Here is an 18,816-nt window from a genome sequence, read left to right on the forward strand (position 1 = left end):
GCCAAAAGAGACAAGGTCCTTGAACTTAAAAGCACATTCCCGAGCAGAATCGCCTCCTGCTTTGGAATGAAAAGTAGACAATTGTAATATAGTGCCTCTGTTCCGGCGCTGTGGCTTTATTGTCAGTGTGTAGTTTACTACGGGCTGGTGGATTCTTGTCAGCTAAGTCGTGCCCACCTCAGAGGACCAGACATGGCCGACCAGCTCCATTATAGAACACCCCCCCCCCCCCCCCCCCGTTTTATTCTCCTGTCTGGGTTATTTATTCACAACAATATCTTCTCTATCAGAGGACAGGGCTAATGCAGAGTTTTCGTATGTTATTTACACATAAAAAACAAAACAAGCTCTCTATGTGTGTAGACCGGAAGGGTGGGGGTGTAATGAACGGGCCGCTCCGCGCTCCCATCTTTTATATCAGAGTTTAACAATCTGGATTGTTAATAGAACCATTTATCATGGAGCGGTCATTTATTTGATGTGAACATGCAGGCAGCTCAGGTCTGGTCTCCTATCCCAGAGGTCTATGGAAATGGGGGGGGGGGGGGGGGGGGGACGCGTGCATACATTGAACTCAAGTAGGAGTCACTTTTGTTTAAAATGGGGGCCCAGGTGCACCGACCGACCAGCCTGGTCTCTGTCTGGTCCTGTTGATGATATTCCTGCGTGTGTGTGTGTGTGTGGGGGGGGGGGGGTTCGGGCTGCTTCTGTCCACAGTCTGTATTTTATATTGGTGGAAGGACCAGGGAGGTGATGTTAACTGGACCTATAAAAAGTCTGGAGTTCAACTTCTGGACTGCAGCCCACGTTGTTTATTGAAGCATGGCTGGGCTCACTTTCGTGTGTGTGTGTGTGTGTGTGTGTGTGTGTGTGTGTGTGTGTGTCTGTATGTGTGTGTTCATTGGTAACTGCTGGGCCTGGACACAGCACAGCTAACCCTCACCACTGGGCCGTGCACAGGGTTTTGGTTACCTTTAATGAATTGAAATGAGCTCCTGTATTTCCTGTGACAGCCCGCATCTGTCTGGTTAGCGGTTCTAAAGGCTGCCGGCCCGGGTAGACCCGGGTCTATAGGTTTATGCATGACTTTTATGATTTCAAATCCGTTTCATAATTTGGAAGGCATTTACAGATGTCATACATCGTCGAAATTGTACTGAGATTTTCGGGAAGAGGTGAATATTTGCCTTATAATGTTATTCAACTCTTATTGATATGTGTTGATAAATATCATTTTGTTCTTTGAATTTCCCCCCAAAAAGTTGTATGCTGGTGAAATATAGGAAGGTCTGTAACAGGGGTTGAGAAAGCGGGAAAGGGCAACGTTTTGTTTTCAAAGGATTAAGCTATTTGAATACCTTTCTCACCTCTCTATCCATGCTTTCTAAACTAGGCCATGGGAACCAGAGCTGGTGCTATTCTGCTGGTAATGTTTGATTCACTGGCTTTGGTGGCTGGTGACATACATCTTGCTGAGAGTGAGTTTGTCATTGGAGAGGGTGATTGATGTGGCGCGGAGAGAGCCTCTCGGCCCCCTGGTTCTCCCCTGCAACGCTCCGGCTCTTTCTGCTGAGTCGGGCCGCACGTAGGGAGGATGCCAAGTACTTAGCACCTCCCAGTCTGGCCCCCTGGACCCAGGGCCAGGCCTAAACAGAGTCCCACAGCCCCCACAGGCCAGGCCTAAACAGGCTCAGAGAGTCCCACTGCGCCAGAGGAAAGAAGCGGAGAGGGAGAGGAGAGACCAGGGACAAAACAATGAGATATATTTTCCTCTGAGCCTGTTTCCTCTTACAGACGATGACTTATACCTATGTTATTCTTGAGGTAATGAACAGAGGTAATGATCAACGACGGACGGCACTGTTGTAGCTATCTTTACTGGGCTAAACATTTCTGGCTGTTAAAGTGCTTAGGTCCTATCATGCGTTAGTCGGTATGAAGGTGGCTAGAGCTAACGTTAACATTATTTAGATTGGATAGGAGAAATGGAATCCCAGACCCTGGTCAATGGGTCTTCTGCTAGATGGATGGAGATGGAGGATGGGTCTGGGCTGTGTAAATAGTGTTTTAAAGAGAGGTGTGTTAGCGATAAGGACGCTTTCTTTATCACCTCCTTGATGTCTGGTCCTAGGGCTGGGGGCTGCCTGGCTACAGCAGGGAATAATTGATGGGGGCTGAGGCTGGATCGAGGATGAACGGGCCCCAGCCCCCGGCCCCCACCACTGGCCCCCTCTGCAGCAGCAGGACGTGAGCTACTGGGGGACAGGCAGGGAGCACTCGGGGGTCAGGCCGCTGGCAGAGAAAAATGCAGCAGAAAAAGCCTCTGCATCCCCCAGTCCACCTCTTCCTACTAGTCCAAAAGGACGGCCACTAATCTTCCTGAGAAGGGAATTTTCTTTTCTTTTTTCTCTCTCTCTCTCTCTCTCTCTCTCTCTCTCTGTCTGTCTAAATGAGGCCTTCTCAGGGAGGGTTCACAGGGCTTTGGAGAAACGAGGCCCCTGACACTGGGAACTAAGGTTTACTTACAACTCAGGCAGACCGGGATCTCTCATTCTGAACAGCCTTGTGGCATTTTATACCCAAAAAGTCGGATATAAAATGCAATTAACAGTGAACTGTAACATATACTGTGAATTTGAGAGAGGATAAAGAAACAGGAAGGCCTACTGTTTAAAAAAAATGTTTTACCTTTATTTAACTAGGCAAATCAGTTAAGAACAAATTCTTATTTTCAATGATGGCCTAGGAACAGTGGGTTAACTGCCTCGTTCAGGGGCAGAACGACAGATTTGTATCGGTGGTGTCTAATATGAACATGTATTGATGAAGAAGTCAGTGGAATGAATTACAGTTGCGCATTTTTAACTGCATTTCCTCTCGTTCCAGTTAGGTCATTTGTAGCTACTGTGCTCTCAGGTAGTAGTGGCCGTAGTCTTTCAATAGAGCGTACAAGTCTTTCCACATGGAAACACTCGGTTGTTCTGAGGACAGAATAATCGGGCTTGGTAATGGGATTTCTTTCTGCACAAATACATTTCTGTGGCTTTTTTTGTAAACATTTAGCTAGTTGGCTTTCCAAGATGCCATCTTCCTTCTCCCTTTTATCTGAACTTGGACGACTGGCTAGCCATGAAGATTAGGTAGACTAAGTGAAAACAGAAGTGTTTTCTTGTTTTTGTCGTTGTCCATTTACAGGCAGGGCAGTTGATTGCCCAGATAAATATCTACTTAAAATCCTCTTCTCTCTCTCTCTCTCAAGAAGTTGTTTCTTGTTGTGCTGGGATATGCTTGTGATTAGAGCGAGTTAAAAGTTTAAAGATGAATGGCCTAGATACCTCAAGCGATACAGCTAATGGAAATAAAACCATAGCCACTGCAGCTGTATTGAATAGCTACGACTGTGAATTATTTCAAAAGGTGGGACCTCTGTTATTAAACTATCACTATACCAAGGTGACTATAGTAAACTATCAGTCTAGGTATTGTTAGCTGTTAGCTTGGTTTTCCGCTTTATCACTCTGAATCAAGAGATTTCTAGACCTTCTAAACAGTCCCTGTAATAAAGGGTATCAAGCAATACTTGTCCCATTGGTTTACTTCTTTCCAAGTTCAAAGTCTAATGTAATAGTGAGCTTTGGGCAACAACGTCTAGAGACATGAATCTCTCAAATCCATCAGACTGAGTTAGCATGCACTGAGCACCAAAAACAACATGCTACATTCCTGGAGATTTACAAGTGTTGGAAGAGAGGTTTAGAGAGATTGAGAGAGGTTGAGAGAGATTGAGAGAGGTTGAGAGAGGTTTAGAGAGATTGAGAGAGGTTGAGAGAGGTTGAGAGAGGTTGAGAGAGGTTGAGAGAGGTTGAGAGAGATTGAGAGAGTTTGAGAGAGATTGAGAGAGGTTGAGAGAGGTTGAGAGAGATTGAGAGAGGTTTAGAGAGATTGAGAGAGGTTGAGAGAGGTTGAGAGAGTTTGAGAGAGGTTTAGAGAGATTGAGAGAGTTTGAGAGAGGTTGAGAGAGATTGAGAGAGGTTTAGAGAGATTGAGAGAGGTTGAGAGAGGTTGAGAGAGCGATATATGGATGTTTCAGGGGATTAAGAGTCTGACTCCCCCACTTCTTTTTTCCCTTCTTCTTCTTCTTCTTCTTCAAGAAGCGGCATACCATTCCCAGCAGGTTCTGATTTAGCACTGCTTTCCCCTGCCGTGTGTTGTGTTGTGTTCTTATCAGTTCAAATTACTCCTCAGCCCAGCCCAGCCCCAGACTGCCACTGTTAGCTTACTGTCTGACAGTGTAGCCACAGGGCCTGTGGATTACCCAAACCATAATAAACAGATACAGGGGAAGGGGAGCACGTGAGAAGGGAGACGGTACACACACACACACACACACACACACACACACACACACACACACACACACACACACACACACACACACACACACACACACACACACACACACACACACTCACACACATACACTGGACCGGGGCAGCTAGCGTGGTGCACTCCTTGTGTAAACAGATCAGGGCGTGGGACCCTAGCGAGGGGCAGACGGGTCATCTGGGCTCAAACCAGACTGACTAAAGTTCTCATAACGGACCTCAGCTTAGACACATCTGCCCTCTGCAGAATTAAAACACAACACGCGTGTGCGAGTGTCCGATTAGCTCGTAACCTCATACGGTAAACTGAGGTTCACTTTACCGTGACTCTGTGTGTTTATCCGGAACATGGAATCTTCATTGCAGTGGGGCGGGTCAGTTGCTCAAAGAAGAGACAAGCTGAGGCTACACCTCTCTCAGCCTCTCCCCAGACAGAGCCTCTCAGAGCTCCCGCTCCGCCTGTTCGGTCGTTAACTGCTAGGGTCAGGACTGGAGCACCAGGCAACAGGACAGCAGATGTACTCATGTGGTACTGATCTGTGATACTCACCCATCCAGAAAAGAACACATCAAGAGTTATTGAGCATTGCAGATCACTGTGGCTGCAGCAACAGTCTGTGTTTCAGGCGCTTTTGTCGTGTGCGGGTGCTCGCCCTGCTGCACACCGTGCTCATTTGCATGATGAGGGGATGATAAACGGGTAAAGGGGAGGAGAAGAAGAAGCGAGTGAGAGGGAGGAGAGGAGGAGACAAGAGGACAGCCTTGGGTGAGTCCTGACTGGGCCGTGCGAGACACCATCAGAGTATTTATGTTGTGGTGTAATATTGCTTTGTCTTTCTCTCTTCCTCTGTTTTTCTTCACTCGTTGGTGTTGTGTTTTGTAGACATTACCCTGCCAAGAGTAGTCTGGCTGGCAGCCAGTTATCCCTGGGCTCCAGGTGAACCCTCCCTACCTTCATTAGTCAGTCAGGCAAGCCTCACCCTGCTGGGGGAGACGAGGAGAGGAGACTCCCAGGCGTCTTGGCTCTGTGAGGGCCGTCACGGCTGCGCCAAACCCCCAAAACAAGCTCCCGTCCTCCCACGTCATTCTGCCTGGTGGTGCTGGTAGGATCAGTCTGACAATGCTAAGTGTGGAGTAGATCCGTTCACACCTTCATGCGCCCTACAAACATTGAGGTTTCTACAGTACAGGGAGGGGAGGAAGTCCTTCATGACTAAACATATATAGACATGTGTATCACATTAATGCAAGTAATGAATTAGGGCTCCAGACGTTTTGTTAACTGGACCTGAAATAGTTTCAATTCACTTGATAACTAGGTACTTTGAATAGTTTGTGGCTTGACCCAAGTCGTTGATTAAATCCCCCAATTATTTTTCTAAAATGAAAATGAACAAATAAGAAATGCTTATTCATTTAAGCAATGATAATAAAAGGCCCAAAGAGTTGATGTGGAAATATTGCCCATCCCAGCATGGACCCGTTCCTAACTCAATCTGACAAAAAATAGAAGGAAGGAGGCGGCAGGACATGAGAAATCTGTGGGCTGAAGCAGAGAGGCAGAGAGAGAGACACAGGAGACTGGATGGGTGGGTGTGGAGCAGGGTGGCAAGTCGGAGGGGGTTCCGTTTGGATCAACAATGAGACCCCCTCACATCTATTCAGACCTCCTGCTTCAGTTGTCCATCATAATGACATGTGATTCTGTTTGGATTTAAGACTGGTTAGTGGTAACACCAGCATTTCCCATGCGTATTCAGCCCCATACAGTGAGGAAAATGTGGCTTCTATGAGGCAATTTGTCTTTGTAATGTTATCAAAAAGGAAAATATGAGCTATGAGGTGGGATATTGGATATTTCATTAAATAAATAAGGTCTTTTTTTGGAGGGGGACATTTATCATCAACTCCTAGCCACTTCAGTTCCCTCAAACTCATTTTTTGAGGCATTACCATTCATAGGAAAATAAATATTGTAGCAAAGAAATGTGGGGGACCGTTTTTATACAAAATAATAATAATTTGTCCCCTTTTGTGTTTCAGTTGCAACATTTAACTGCTTTAGTAGTAGTGCAATAAAGTTGACCTATTATCACACCGCTTAAAGGGATTTGAAATAAGAGAAGGCGGACTAATTGCCTTGTAACTACGGAGACAAACAGCTGGAGATGAAGCAATAACATCTCATTAAGACTGTTTAGTTTAATACACAAATCAAAGCTCAAATGAGGATGAAACACCACAGCAGTGTGTTTGTCCGTTAATTATGAATCATTACAAAAAATACCAGGCTACAGTACATTTATGCATTTGAAATCAAATATTATAACAGTGAAACCTTAGGTGTTCCACCTCTGTTAAAAGGTCTTGTATTTTTTTTACTGTAAAACCTATAACACGTCCAGTCCACACATCACCAGTGGCCCATGGCCAACTGCTAATGACTAAAAACAAGTGCAGGTGGTTCAATTCCCTGATTGAGCCGTATTTTCCCTCATAAGCACAGTGAAGTCAATGGGCCCCTATTAGCACGCCTTATTCTCTCTCTGAGAGAACCAGAGAGAATTAAAAAGACTCCAATAAAAGGCTCTTAGTTGGAGTAGGAATCCAGACCAAATCCAAATGCATATTTACTATACATTTCTTGAGCATACAATTCAATACAATTCAACGCTCTCACTTACGTGTATAATGTACACTGATCATGTGAAAGCAATCATCAAATAGTTTAGCTAATCAGTCGCGCTATAGTCCATAAAACACAGAACAAGAACACCCTTGCAAGTACTGGAACTTCAAGTCAGTCAGTCTCCACAATTACAGCTAGACCCCAGTAGAGCTGGGACGTCCCACCAACCTCCAGTGGAACTGACAAAACTAGGCCCAACAAAGGTGACCATATTCCCCTCCAGGAATGAACGTCTCTTCCCCTCAGGGTTGACGAAAGACCTGCCTCTCAATGAGACCCTTTGTACTTCCCCCAAATGGGGGTTTCTCTCTCTCCCTCTCTCCCTCTCCTCTCCTCCTCCCATCACTGCCACTTCTCCTGATCCCCCATCATCAGTCAGTCTGCCTGCCTGCCTAGAAAAAGGCCTGAGACGAGAAGGGAAGGAGATTCCAATGAGAACAGAACAGACATGGAGAAAATCTAAATACCCAGTGGCCCTTGAGTGAAGTGGCAGGGAGGGCAAACCGAGGCAGAGGGGCATCCCAAAAGGCAGCATTTTCCCTATTTAGTGCACTACTTTTGACCAGGGCCCATAGGGTAGTAGAGTGCCATCTGGGTCGCACAAAGGGTTTCCATTGACGGCGGTGAAGTGGAGGATGTAGAAAGTCAGAAGGTGAAAGGAGACTAAATAGTGAGAGATTGATCTGTTTACACTAGCTAATGACTTGGCAAGTAGTCCTGCAGATTTCACTGAACAGCGTGCTAAAAACAGGGGTGGGATGGATGGACCTTTTCTACATTGGCTTGAGTTCAAGATCAATTACCGATACGCATATTTAACAAAATAATTTGGCCAACAAAATCTGCCTGATTTAACTTACTTCATACGCTAGCTTTTTCATTTAAATATTATCTCCTCTCCATGTGGTTAGAACTCAACTAAAAACACAGCGGGAACACAGTTTGGAAAGACTCGTCTCTGAGCTGTGGGTGTCATGACACATTTGTCATTGAAGGCAAAACTCAATCATATCTGACAACCTGTCAGCTCTATTACCTTGTAGTGGTTGGAGGTTGTAGTTGTACAGAGCCGGCCCAGCGTCTGGGGTGTAACCAGAGTAGAACTGATGGTCCTGCACAGCAGCACTCTCTCTGCTTTGGCCCCATAGTCATGCACACACACGCACGCACGCATGCTCGCGCACACACACATTCGCGCACACACACACACACACACACACACACACACACACACACACACACACACACACACACACACACACACACACACACACACACACACACACACACACACACACACACACAGGTGGGATGCAGCAAGCAGGGTTTAGGGAGCCTCAGCTCTCCACCCCAGCAGGACCCATGCTTGGCCCCTCATATCACAATCAAGGGGATTCCTTCCTCTCTCAAATGATGCTGGAATCACTGAGCTCTACTCCATGTAATTATGAGTGCCGAGTACCCAGGCTTGGTCAGATTGATAGTAGCTGAGTCTGAGGACAACTCACAATCAGGGTCTCAGTCGGTAAAAACCTTCACTGTTCTGTTCTTTCTTTTGAGAGTGCAGCTCAAGATTCTAGTATTATATGGAAAACTTGGATGAGGCTACTCCATTGTAGCCCTTTACTGCAGCCAATGACCAAAAGCGCCCTCTTTGGCCTCATGGGTGGAATGTTCTTCATATTTTTTTATAATTTCATAATTATAAAGATATTTTTTTTAAACAACGAAAATCCAGTGTTTCTATGTCAAACCGTTTTGTTATATTTCAGCCTCCTGTGATGTATATAAAGTGTAATATTGGGATGCAGACTCAACTCTATATCTGACATGATAAAGGTGTCTTCTTTGTTTAACTCCATAACCATGTGTGTGAGGTGTATACTTCTGTTTCAAAGTAGATTTGTTTAAGACTACCAAGAAGCTCTCTGGGTGACCCTGATTCAGCCCACTGCGGTGAAAGGTTAAAGCCTGAGCAGCAGAATTCTGAGTGTCTTTTATTTGACTATGGGATTATACATGTCGTTAATGTTCTTTCTGTACGGTATGTATGTTAATTAAGGTATACGACAAATGGATGAAAGGAGTGTAGTGTTTGTTGTTACAGTCTCTGATGCTCTCAGTAGGCCAATGGTCTTTCTGTAAACGAATTGTTGGTGTAACATGCTTTGTCTTCCACCCGAAGCTTGAGCGTGTACACACTAATTAACTAGCTAAGCAGGCCCAGACGAGAATAAGGTCACGAATCATGTTGTTCATTTATCCTTTTCTAATTAAGGAATTTCACAAGTCATGGATACATGGTCTAATTCTAATTACTGAAGGAAGAGGTTTTCAACAATGTCTCACTTTAATGACCACACAATGATACAGTCTATCATACTGTATAGCTTGTCTCATGGGCAATGGATGGCCATCATGTTGTTTGCCTCGTGATCTCAAAGCACTAACCTTTAGTTCAGGGCTAGGCAACCCTGCGGGACTTCATGTTTTTGATTTAACCGACCCGGGGAGACCAGGTGTGTTGAATTTAGGCAATCACTGAACTGATCAATTAGCTCAGTTGGTCAGGTGTGCTGCCTAGTTGGAACAAAATCCTGGAGTACCTGCAACACTCCAGGAACAGGGTTGCCTACCGATGTTTTAGTTGACTGCTTAATAAAACTAAAATTCAAAACTGTGATTTTTCCATTGATTGAATTCCTTGTTAAAATATCCCTTATCTGATTGTGAGTTGTTGGAGATCTCGGTTAATCTTATACTCAGTTAGATGAGAGGTTTGAGTTTCGTGTTTGACTGTGTACTCTTCGCTCTTTGTGTGGGCAACGACTTTCACAGACTAAGCAGTTTATCATTACACACTGCTCTATTTGCCTGGGTTTTTGTGCCCCTGCCATTGGTATTCAGCCCCTGAATTACGGGGGTCAGGGGTGTCCTATTGGGGATGTGTAAGAGAGGGAAAGAGAGAGGGAGAGAGAGAGAGGGAGAGAGAGAGAGGGAGAGAGAGAGGGATGGCTGGAGAGGGTGGTGGAGTCAAGTCACTGCAGCAGTCTTAATAAAAGACTGGCCCCAGCCTCATCCAGGCCCCTCAGCCGACGACGGGCGTATTGTTGCAAGTGTGCACAGGGCTTGTTCAACAATATTTGCCAGAACGTTAAAGAGGTTTTGAATAGTCTAGTGTGTGTGACCAAAGGAAAGCTAGGCGGGATGTAGCTTACTGACACACAGAGACAAGCAGCTGCTACTGCAGCCAGACTACAGAACATGTCAAGGGATGTGACTGAAGTTCTTGGCCAGGGGTCTGAGACTAGAGTGGAGATATCCTCCTGGCTGAGCCCCTTTGGCTGTTGCAATATGTGGCCTGGCCTGCTGCTTAGCGCGGAAGTGTGAGCGACAGCGGTGAGCGCGACATAGGCAGAGCTGGAGCAAAAATGGAGCAGGCTCCCGTCGCAACGTCGAAAGAAAGGGGGATGAAAGAAAGGCAGTGGAGGAGCAGGGTCAGGGGAGTGATATTTGTTCCTAGTCAGAAACACTGGTCTGGGATTCACAGGCTAGTGAGGCTACAGGCTTCACAGACTCCTGCCGTCATCTCTCCATAAAAAGCCTGGCTGTATTGTGTTTCTTTTCTTCTGTTCATGCAAACTCTTTTGTGGCGACTTTCACATGTTAGGGAAAAAAATACTTGAGTAAAAAATGTTTTGGCATTGGTCATCTTTAATACAACAACAGCCGTTCCTCATTAACTGTTGTGATGGCAACAGCTGACGTGTGGTGCAGGCCAGCCTCTTTTTAGTGCCAATAAAATAGTATGTTTGTTTTTAACAGAGTTTTGTTTCTCATTAACATTGTGTGTTTATTGTCTTTACTCTGTCCTGTTTGTTTGAAAACGTTCCATGAGGGCATTAATTCTCTTTATTCTCCTGTTCCTTATCAAGGTTGTTGTTATGAACTTGGAATGTTTCCATTCTATGTTCAGTTACGTTCATACCTTCTAATTGTAAACTGGTGTGATATTCTTCTGCTGAGAGGAGAGGAGAGCAGAGGACAGCACCAAGCGGAGATCTAGGAGGGGCAGCCAGCTGACCTCTGGACCTTATTCATATTATTTGGGCATCACGCGCCCCACCCCGGGGGTACCAGCGGGAGTTGCGTTATAGGGTGATCTGGGAGCAGAGAGTCAGAGGGGTCAGGGCCACAGATCGTTATCTGTACCTGCCATGCACACTAGGGGCCTCTGGGACCCGGCCGGCGCCCCACAGAGCACAATGCAGGGACAGAACTTGTGTGAGTCAGCATTCCAAGGCCATTCCTCTCACTTTGTAGTCTGACAACATGACGGACAGGCCCGTCCCCACGACGCAGGAAATGGCCCCACTCCAGCAGGCCTGCACAATGCCACAGAGTATTGTGATTTAAGAGGAGTGGTTATTTGAGGGTATATGCTTTGTCTCAAGATGGCGAACGCTTGTTTTTACCTTTCCACTCTCTGGTGTCTGAGCTTTATTTAGTTTTAGAGACTAGCAAAAAAAAGAAGAAATGTAATTGTGTTCTAGAATAAGGACGGTAACTTGACTGATTTATCGTATTAAGTCATTGCTTTTCAATTGAAAAGACGATTTAGTCCTACAGCCACAGCGCATAGTTACTGTAGTGTTCAGTAATGCAGTGTACTGCAGGGCTTGGTCTTCTACTGGCGTTTTACCACAGAGTGGGCCTTTAAAGCTGTTGTGCGAGTGACTCATGCTTGAGTCATATTCCCCCTCTGAAGTGTTCGTCACGGAAACATGCCCGGGGTTCTGTTTTAATTGACCGAAAACACCATAAAGCAAAGCACACCTGACATTCAAAACTCCAGCAGACAGGCAGGCAGGCAGGCAGGCAGGCAGGCAGGCAGGAACAACAATAATGCTCCACAGCTGTTTTAAACACAACATGCTAAAACAGAGGAGCGTTGCTGCTGTAACTAACTGACTCCCATCCCCTCAGCAGATCACCGTCCGTCTTCTCCGTAGTCTGTAGCAGTGGATCTATCTGACCGGCCTCTGTGTATCTTTCTCCCCTGTGTGTGGGACAGGCGTTTTCCACCGTAGCGATGTTTTGTCACCAGAATAATAGCCCTCTTTGTGTGACTGCGCAGGATGGTTGAGTGAGTGCGAACCAAAACAGGCTCATTAAAAGTGTAGGCCAAGTTAATGCACCATTAATAATGGTTGGGGGTGAATTACGGGAGGGGATAATAGGGGAGAGAGGGGTTGAGGGGTCGAGGAGGGACAGGAGACAAAGAGTAGCCAGGACTGGGTCACCTAAACATGATGGAGCGAAGCGGCTCCCAACACCCACACCGTGATGTGGCCCCACTCAACACTCACTGACCTATTCCGGAAAAGTGACTTTACTGTGAGAACGGAGGATATTGATCTTTCACAATGGAAACTCACATTGACAGTTGTTCATAAGTATGACAAAACACATCAGTAATGTTTTTATCTGACCTGGGCGCCTGTTTTTAAACATAAGACTCGGATTACTTTATATAAGTTTGCTCGAATCAAATCACACATGAAAATGACTGCGAGCTGCTATTTTAATTCCACAAGGTCCATATTAGCCACTAATTCCATCCCTTACGGATGCCTGCTATTACATTTCTCACATGTCAACAAAAGGCTTCACCACTCGGGGGGACGTTGTATGTAGTGCAGCCCTGAGAGAGCCCTGAGGCAGGCAGAAGAGGCAGCATGGGCGTCCTGAGCTAGTCAACTCAGTGGACCAGTTGGGGGATTGACCAACCCTGAGCAGGGTTTATTCTATCACCCAGACAGGTCCATTGTTCACACGCAGCGGGGGAGAACAAAAGGCGAGCGCTCTGGAGAGTTCAGGAGGCTGCATGTGTTCACCTGATTCACTGACTGGGTCCAATCCCCCCATGGGGGGAGCAGTGTTGGAATGTCCCGGTGCTTAGGCCCTCACATCTATTAGTCTTTGGGTGATAACATTTGTTTTTACATCTGGTGGAGCACCGCAGCAGGCCCTCTCACTTTCTCATAGTCACACACACACCCTTCCACACATACACACACACATGCAGAAACACTGGCTTCTAATGGGACCGTACTGTACATTGCATTGCCTGAACTGGACTGGCCTGGAGGACTAAACACATTCGATGGTGAAAAAAACGATTTAAAAAAACCATTCCAACTCTTCATGCTATTTCACACAGAGATCCACTCAGGGACATTCCCACAATTATACGGAGTGGAATCCTTTCTGTGTCTGTCTTTAAGTCAGAATATACTTTCATCAGGTGTTGACAGTCCTATTGCTTTTCTGTTATACAGGCAAAAATAACATCCCTCTTGTTTCAGGTCCAAACTGATCCCAGATCTGGATGGCTTAATGTGCTCACAGGATATCCTGAAAGGAGAGACCTCAGCAGTGAAATTAAAAGCTTTTCTGTCTTACTAGCAGAATGACAGGGGAAATTAGCCTCACTCAAACAGGAAATACCTCCAGAATAATCTGCCTGGGGTCCTAACTATAAAACCCCATGCCAACTGCTGCTACACACAGGGCCTCGTGCTGCACGGCACTCTGGGAGATGGCAGGGGAACAAGCAGCTTTAGATTTTCAGATTGGCTTTCGGAATAGCTCTCAGTAGCCTCTCAATTTAAAAGCTTTTAACATACAAATGTGATTATAAGGAATTACACCAAAAGCTCTACACCAAAAGCTCCACCGTCCTTCCTATTACTGGTCAATTTGAATTGTTAACTTCAGTGTAATATTTACGGTACCCCACCATGAGCTGCGTTACAGGGAGTGGAGGGTGAAGATATCAGCATTCGTCAGCTAGGTCCTGAGCCACCTACCAATAACCGCCACGCATCACCGTGCAGAAGGTGAGCATGCTGCATTGTGCTGGTGGCTGCCTGGCTGGCGGCTGCCTGGCTGGCATTAACAAACATCCCGATGGGCCTCCTCTGTCGTCCTCCACGGCCCCGCGACAAGCACCGTGTTGTTAGCATGCTGTTTGTGTAATGTAGCTACTTAACGACCGCAAAGGTCTCCCAGAGACTGATTAGACCGTGGATGTAATCACCCAGAGGCATCACACCATCGCTACAGCTCTGATTTATCACCTCACCGCTTAATAGCGCTGCTTAACACACAGGTTTGTCCTGATTAAGTAATTACCTTAAACCAGAAGTTTATTATCTGTACGACTGAGCCCAGTGATAAAAAAAAGGAGGAGGCTGTCGAGAAAAGCCAAGGAAGATTGTGTACCTGGTGAATGAGGGACATAATTAAAATACAATTAATTAAATATGGCGCTGCCGCGGCTGTCAGAGCGCTGCCCTGCTAACATTCATTTTACCCCGCTGGAACACTTTACGGGGGCGGATGGGATTATACCTTCAGTGAAGGGTGTAGGTACCGGCTGAACGGAGGCCCATTAGATCTGCAAATTAAAACAAGGTCCTTGATCATCTCAAACAAAAGGGGGGAAAAACATTTTTTGGAGCTCTGAAAATAACACCCGAAAACGAGTGACTGTTTTACGGCAAAGACTGTATATTAGCTGTGACCATATCAGCTGATTTAATGGTGTTGTGTGAAGTGGAGCCTTGATACAGTTGGATCTCACGTCTGGCAATCTGAGTATTCTCTTTCCGTGGTGTGGGATGTTACTAAAAGGAGGGGGAACTAAATAACGAAGCTGGGACTGTTTATGAATGATGCACCATTCTTCTCTTCTTCTACTCCTCATTGTATACAGCCCTGTCGGTGATGGATGGCTGTAAGCCAGAAATAACCAGCGTTTCCTGCCTCCTCACGCTTCTCTAAGCTCCTCTCCTGCTTCCTAGTCTGATCCCTCTAACAACGCTAAAATAGAAACAGTCTTCCAACAGCCCTGTCCTTTCAGCACTTTATAAACAGTCCCTTCTGACTCGATGGGACGCTGCCCAGTATCCATGACCTGTCAAGTGAAATGTGCAACTCTGTAACTTCTGTATTTGCAAACAAGGAAACGGTCTTTGTGACACATATCCCGTGACCTTACTACTGCTGCTGCCTAGCGGTTTGACTTCTCACTGTTTGTTTGTCCGAGGTACTTTACTGCTGGTTGTGATGTAAAGCAGGTCCCCTCTCGCTGGCTTTCATACAGGGATGTTTAGAAAGAGCTCCAAGTCTTCCCAAAAATGGGAAGCTCCACTACCACGAAGCCTTTTCAAACAGGCCAACAGTTGTGGTCGCTACAGAAACCACTCTGTGGTGGTGGGTGGACAGAAAAGCTCCTATTTCAGCCCAGATTACCAGAATGCTAGTATAATATGTTAGGCCTGACTCCTCTCCGCCCACATTGTCCTCTGACCTCTGTGTCCTTAGCTTATACAAACTCTGCCCTCTCTATACAAAGAACTTGTTCAGCTCCTCAGGAGTAACCTGCCTGCCCAGCACTCTCTCCATTAAAGAGGTGTGGTCAGGAGAGAGACAGAGGGGGGGCTTTAGCTTCTTAAAGTCCTCACTGAATTCCATTTGATCACCCTCAGGCCAGAGTCATCGAGGGTTGCTTTCGAAATCGCTACTATGAAACACAGCAATGCTGTTGCAGTTGACGCAGCATAGCGTTCACTTCAACAGGTTCTGGATGGAGAAACAATCTCAGTCAGGGAGTTTCTTGTAAAACATAAATTAGGGCCAGCTGCTGCGCGGTGCGGCCTGCAGAGGGATGCCTCCTGTTGGTTTGGATCTTGGACCGACCGGTGTCTTAGTATGGGGGGGGGGGGTTCTCGGTTGGAGACCGGCCTTCTCCTTGACCGTCTGCTTTGGGGCCCTCAAATTTGTCTTGAAATGCCTTACATCAAAATGTTTTCTAAAAAATGACCTGAGCCTCATAAAAGCGACATTTCATTTCTTGCTTTTTTCAATTTTCCATGCGTGGCCAGCTGTGCTCTCTTGTGTTTCCGGACATAAATAATACAATTCCTGTGTCCCTGGGTCTGGTTTTGGTTAAGAGACTGTAAAGCTGTTTTCAAAGCATTCCCGTTTCATGCTAACCCTAATACAGTAACATGACATTGAAAAGTACCTTAAAATGATATGAGCGTCTTACACAAAAGTTAGCGCATCAGGTCTCTTCCAACAGCCTTGCTGAGAAAGGTGCTTCAATTACAAAGCATTTACTATATTTTGTAAATGTACTAATATATCTTAAGTCAATTAAACTAGAATTGATTTAATGTGTGTTTCATTGGGCTCTGACTCTAAGCCTGTAATCCTGTATAACCCTGAATAATGATTTCTCTCACAGCTAAATAATACTGTGGCATTTCAGGAATTTGATTCGACTAGACTATAGTGAGACTGAGTGAGAAGCTGGGTACAGTATACTACCCTGTCAGTGCTGTCTACAGTGTCTACTGTCTACCACCTGCTCAGACGTCTGACGAGGGCCGTGCTGTTACTGTTTGGATGGGTAGTGTTGTTGCAGGGGGCTAGAAGAAGAAGCCTCTTCCCAATGCTGTCAGGCCTGGTTAGCGTCGGGGCTCCAGTTCTCCTTGATGCAGTCCATCATCCCCCTTAGTTCAAAGACTGACTAGCTGCAGGTCTTTGTCAAAAGCCCAGTTGGAGATCTTTTATGTTCAAGATGTAGGATTTCTTAGGATGACTTTGATTATTTATTTATTCCACTCCTCTTGTGTGATAGTGCCAATATTTTAGGCGAAACTGCTCAGCTTGCTCTGAAATTCATGTTGCTTTATTGTAGCCCTGTTTTGCCTTTGAAACGTAGCTTTTGAAAAGCCCAGCTCTTATTTTTAAGTCTGATCTATTTTTCTCTCCGTCTCGCCCTCTTCTTCTCTGTCCTGCAGCCCCTCACCACGTATTCCCGACGTTCCACACGCCCATCCCGATTGACATGCGTCACCATGAGGGAAGATACCACTATGAACCACACGCCCTACACGCCCTACATGCCATGCATGGGTAAGTCTTCTTCAGGCTGGTTTCTACTGTATACACAAGCTGTTTACAATAGATAGCAATTAGCTATTAGATAGCCTTGTTTCAGCCAACATTTAATTTATTTTAGCTTTATTTAACTAGACAAGTCAGTTAAGAACAAATTCTTATTTTTAATGACGGCCTAGGAACAGTGGGTTAACTGCCTTGTTCAGGGGTAGAACGACAGATTTGTACCTTGTCAGCTCGGGGATTCGAACTTTCGGTTACTAGTCCAACGCTCTAACCACTAGGCTACGCTGCCGCCCCATTTAAAGGGCAACTTTGAAGGATGAGAGTAAATGTGTTGCCCAGATTTAATATCACAGATTAAATATTATTATCTTTAAAAAGTACAAATTACCATTTTTCCTCACATCCCTCATTTCCTATAACAGTTGATGATTATGGGGGACAGCTTTGCTTTTTGCCAAGTATCAACCTACTAGCCTGTGGCCAGCCAATACACATCCTCTTTCCATTAGTTAGCTATACAGTGCTGGATCCATCACAAATTACATGACACACACACACACACACACACACACACACACACACACAACCTTTTCCCCTCTACCTACAACAGTCCTCTACATTCATTACTGTGTTATAGTGGTCCTAATCGGTTTGGTCCCAAGAAAACAACATCATTATGCTCTCACACAGTACAGAGGTCTCCAATACAGTGTAGTAATTGGTTCTATGATAGTTACATGTACATTCATTCAACTTTCAGGTTACTGTGCAGTCCGTTGGATGATTAGCTTGGTTAGTAGTGGCCATGATTGGTTTGGTAGCAACATCTCAGTCCTTTAACAAGTGAAATTGAACCAGAACGTTTTTGACGTTGCTATAGTAAAGACTTTATCTTTATCTTAAAAACGATAGTAGTAAAACACAAAAAAGTCAATAGAATTCTGGAAATAGTGTTCAGCTTAATTTCCATTTCAATTCAGTAGATTTGATGGTGATACATACTGTTTGCCTGGCTTCAGCAGGGCTATTTATCACAGCACTAGGGAAGTAGAGGGGGTAGAAAAACCTGTCTCTACACACGGCCACCTTGATTAATGTGATTTGATCTTGACAGTGGACCCCTAATTCATCAAGACCTTGATCTAGCTGTCTTTCCCGTGCCTGTGCCAAATTCACTCTAATTACAGGAACATTGCACAGCAAATTAAGTGTGGTGTCATTTGTCGAGGAGACGCGCCAGTCAGGCCCACTTTATTATACGCTGGTGGCTGCGTGTCAGAGGTCCCCTGCTTGATTGTCTAACATGACATCTCCATACAGTCCCCTTTATCATTGTTTGCATATAACATAATGAGAGGGCTGGTTATTTTGTCACAGCTGTCATAAATTGGGGAGGAAGCGGCGGCAGTGGGAGGAAGTGGGAAGAGGAAGAGAAGCTTAGAGTCTCTTCTTCTGAGGTTTTTCTACTGTATGGAGGAGAGATTTGTAATCACTGTCAAGTGAGAGGACAGGAGCAGTCCTGGGCTCAAAGCAGTGGTTCAGCTAGAGACAGAGAACAGTAGGGATGGGGATACTAATCTCCTTTGCTGTGCCGGGTAGCTATGCAGGAGCTTGGACTGAAGCTATGATATAAACCACCCGCATGGAGTGTGTGCGTCGACACAAACTGTCCCGGCTTTCATGACACTATGACAAATCATGGCTGTTCTAGAAACTTCCCAAAACTTTTTACGAGTTTAGTTTTTCACTCGAAGACCTGTT

At 45.6% G+C, this 18,816-nt stretch overlaps 1 protein-coding gene across 3 annotated transcripts in view; it reads left to right on the forward strand.

The window, feature by feature from the left end:
* The window catches only part of LOC106574262 (zinc finger protein GLI2), an 82,470-nt gene that overhangs the window by 18,462 nt on the left and 45,192 nt on the right, over positions 1 to 18,816 (forward strand). For 2 of the 3 annotated variants that reach the window (XM_014150041.3, XM_014150042.3), the window contains exon 3: positions 16,950 to 17,064. In XM_014150041.3, the coding sequence (XP_014005516.3) occupies positions 16,950 to 17,064 (115 nt within the window). Of the gene's footprint in view, positions 1 to 13,747; positions 13,977 to 16,949; positions 17,065 to 18,816 lie in introns of those variants that run through there. The other variant, XM_014150043.3, reaches the window with a different exon arrangement.

The sequence above is a fragment of the Salmo salar genome, chromosome 16 (assembly GCF_965601325.2).
Source record: "Salmo salar chromosome 16, fSalSal1, whole genome shotgun sequence".
NCBI classification, from domain to species: Eukaryota; Metazoa; Chordata; class Actinopteri; order Salmoniformes; family Salmonidae; genus Salmo; species Salmo salar.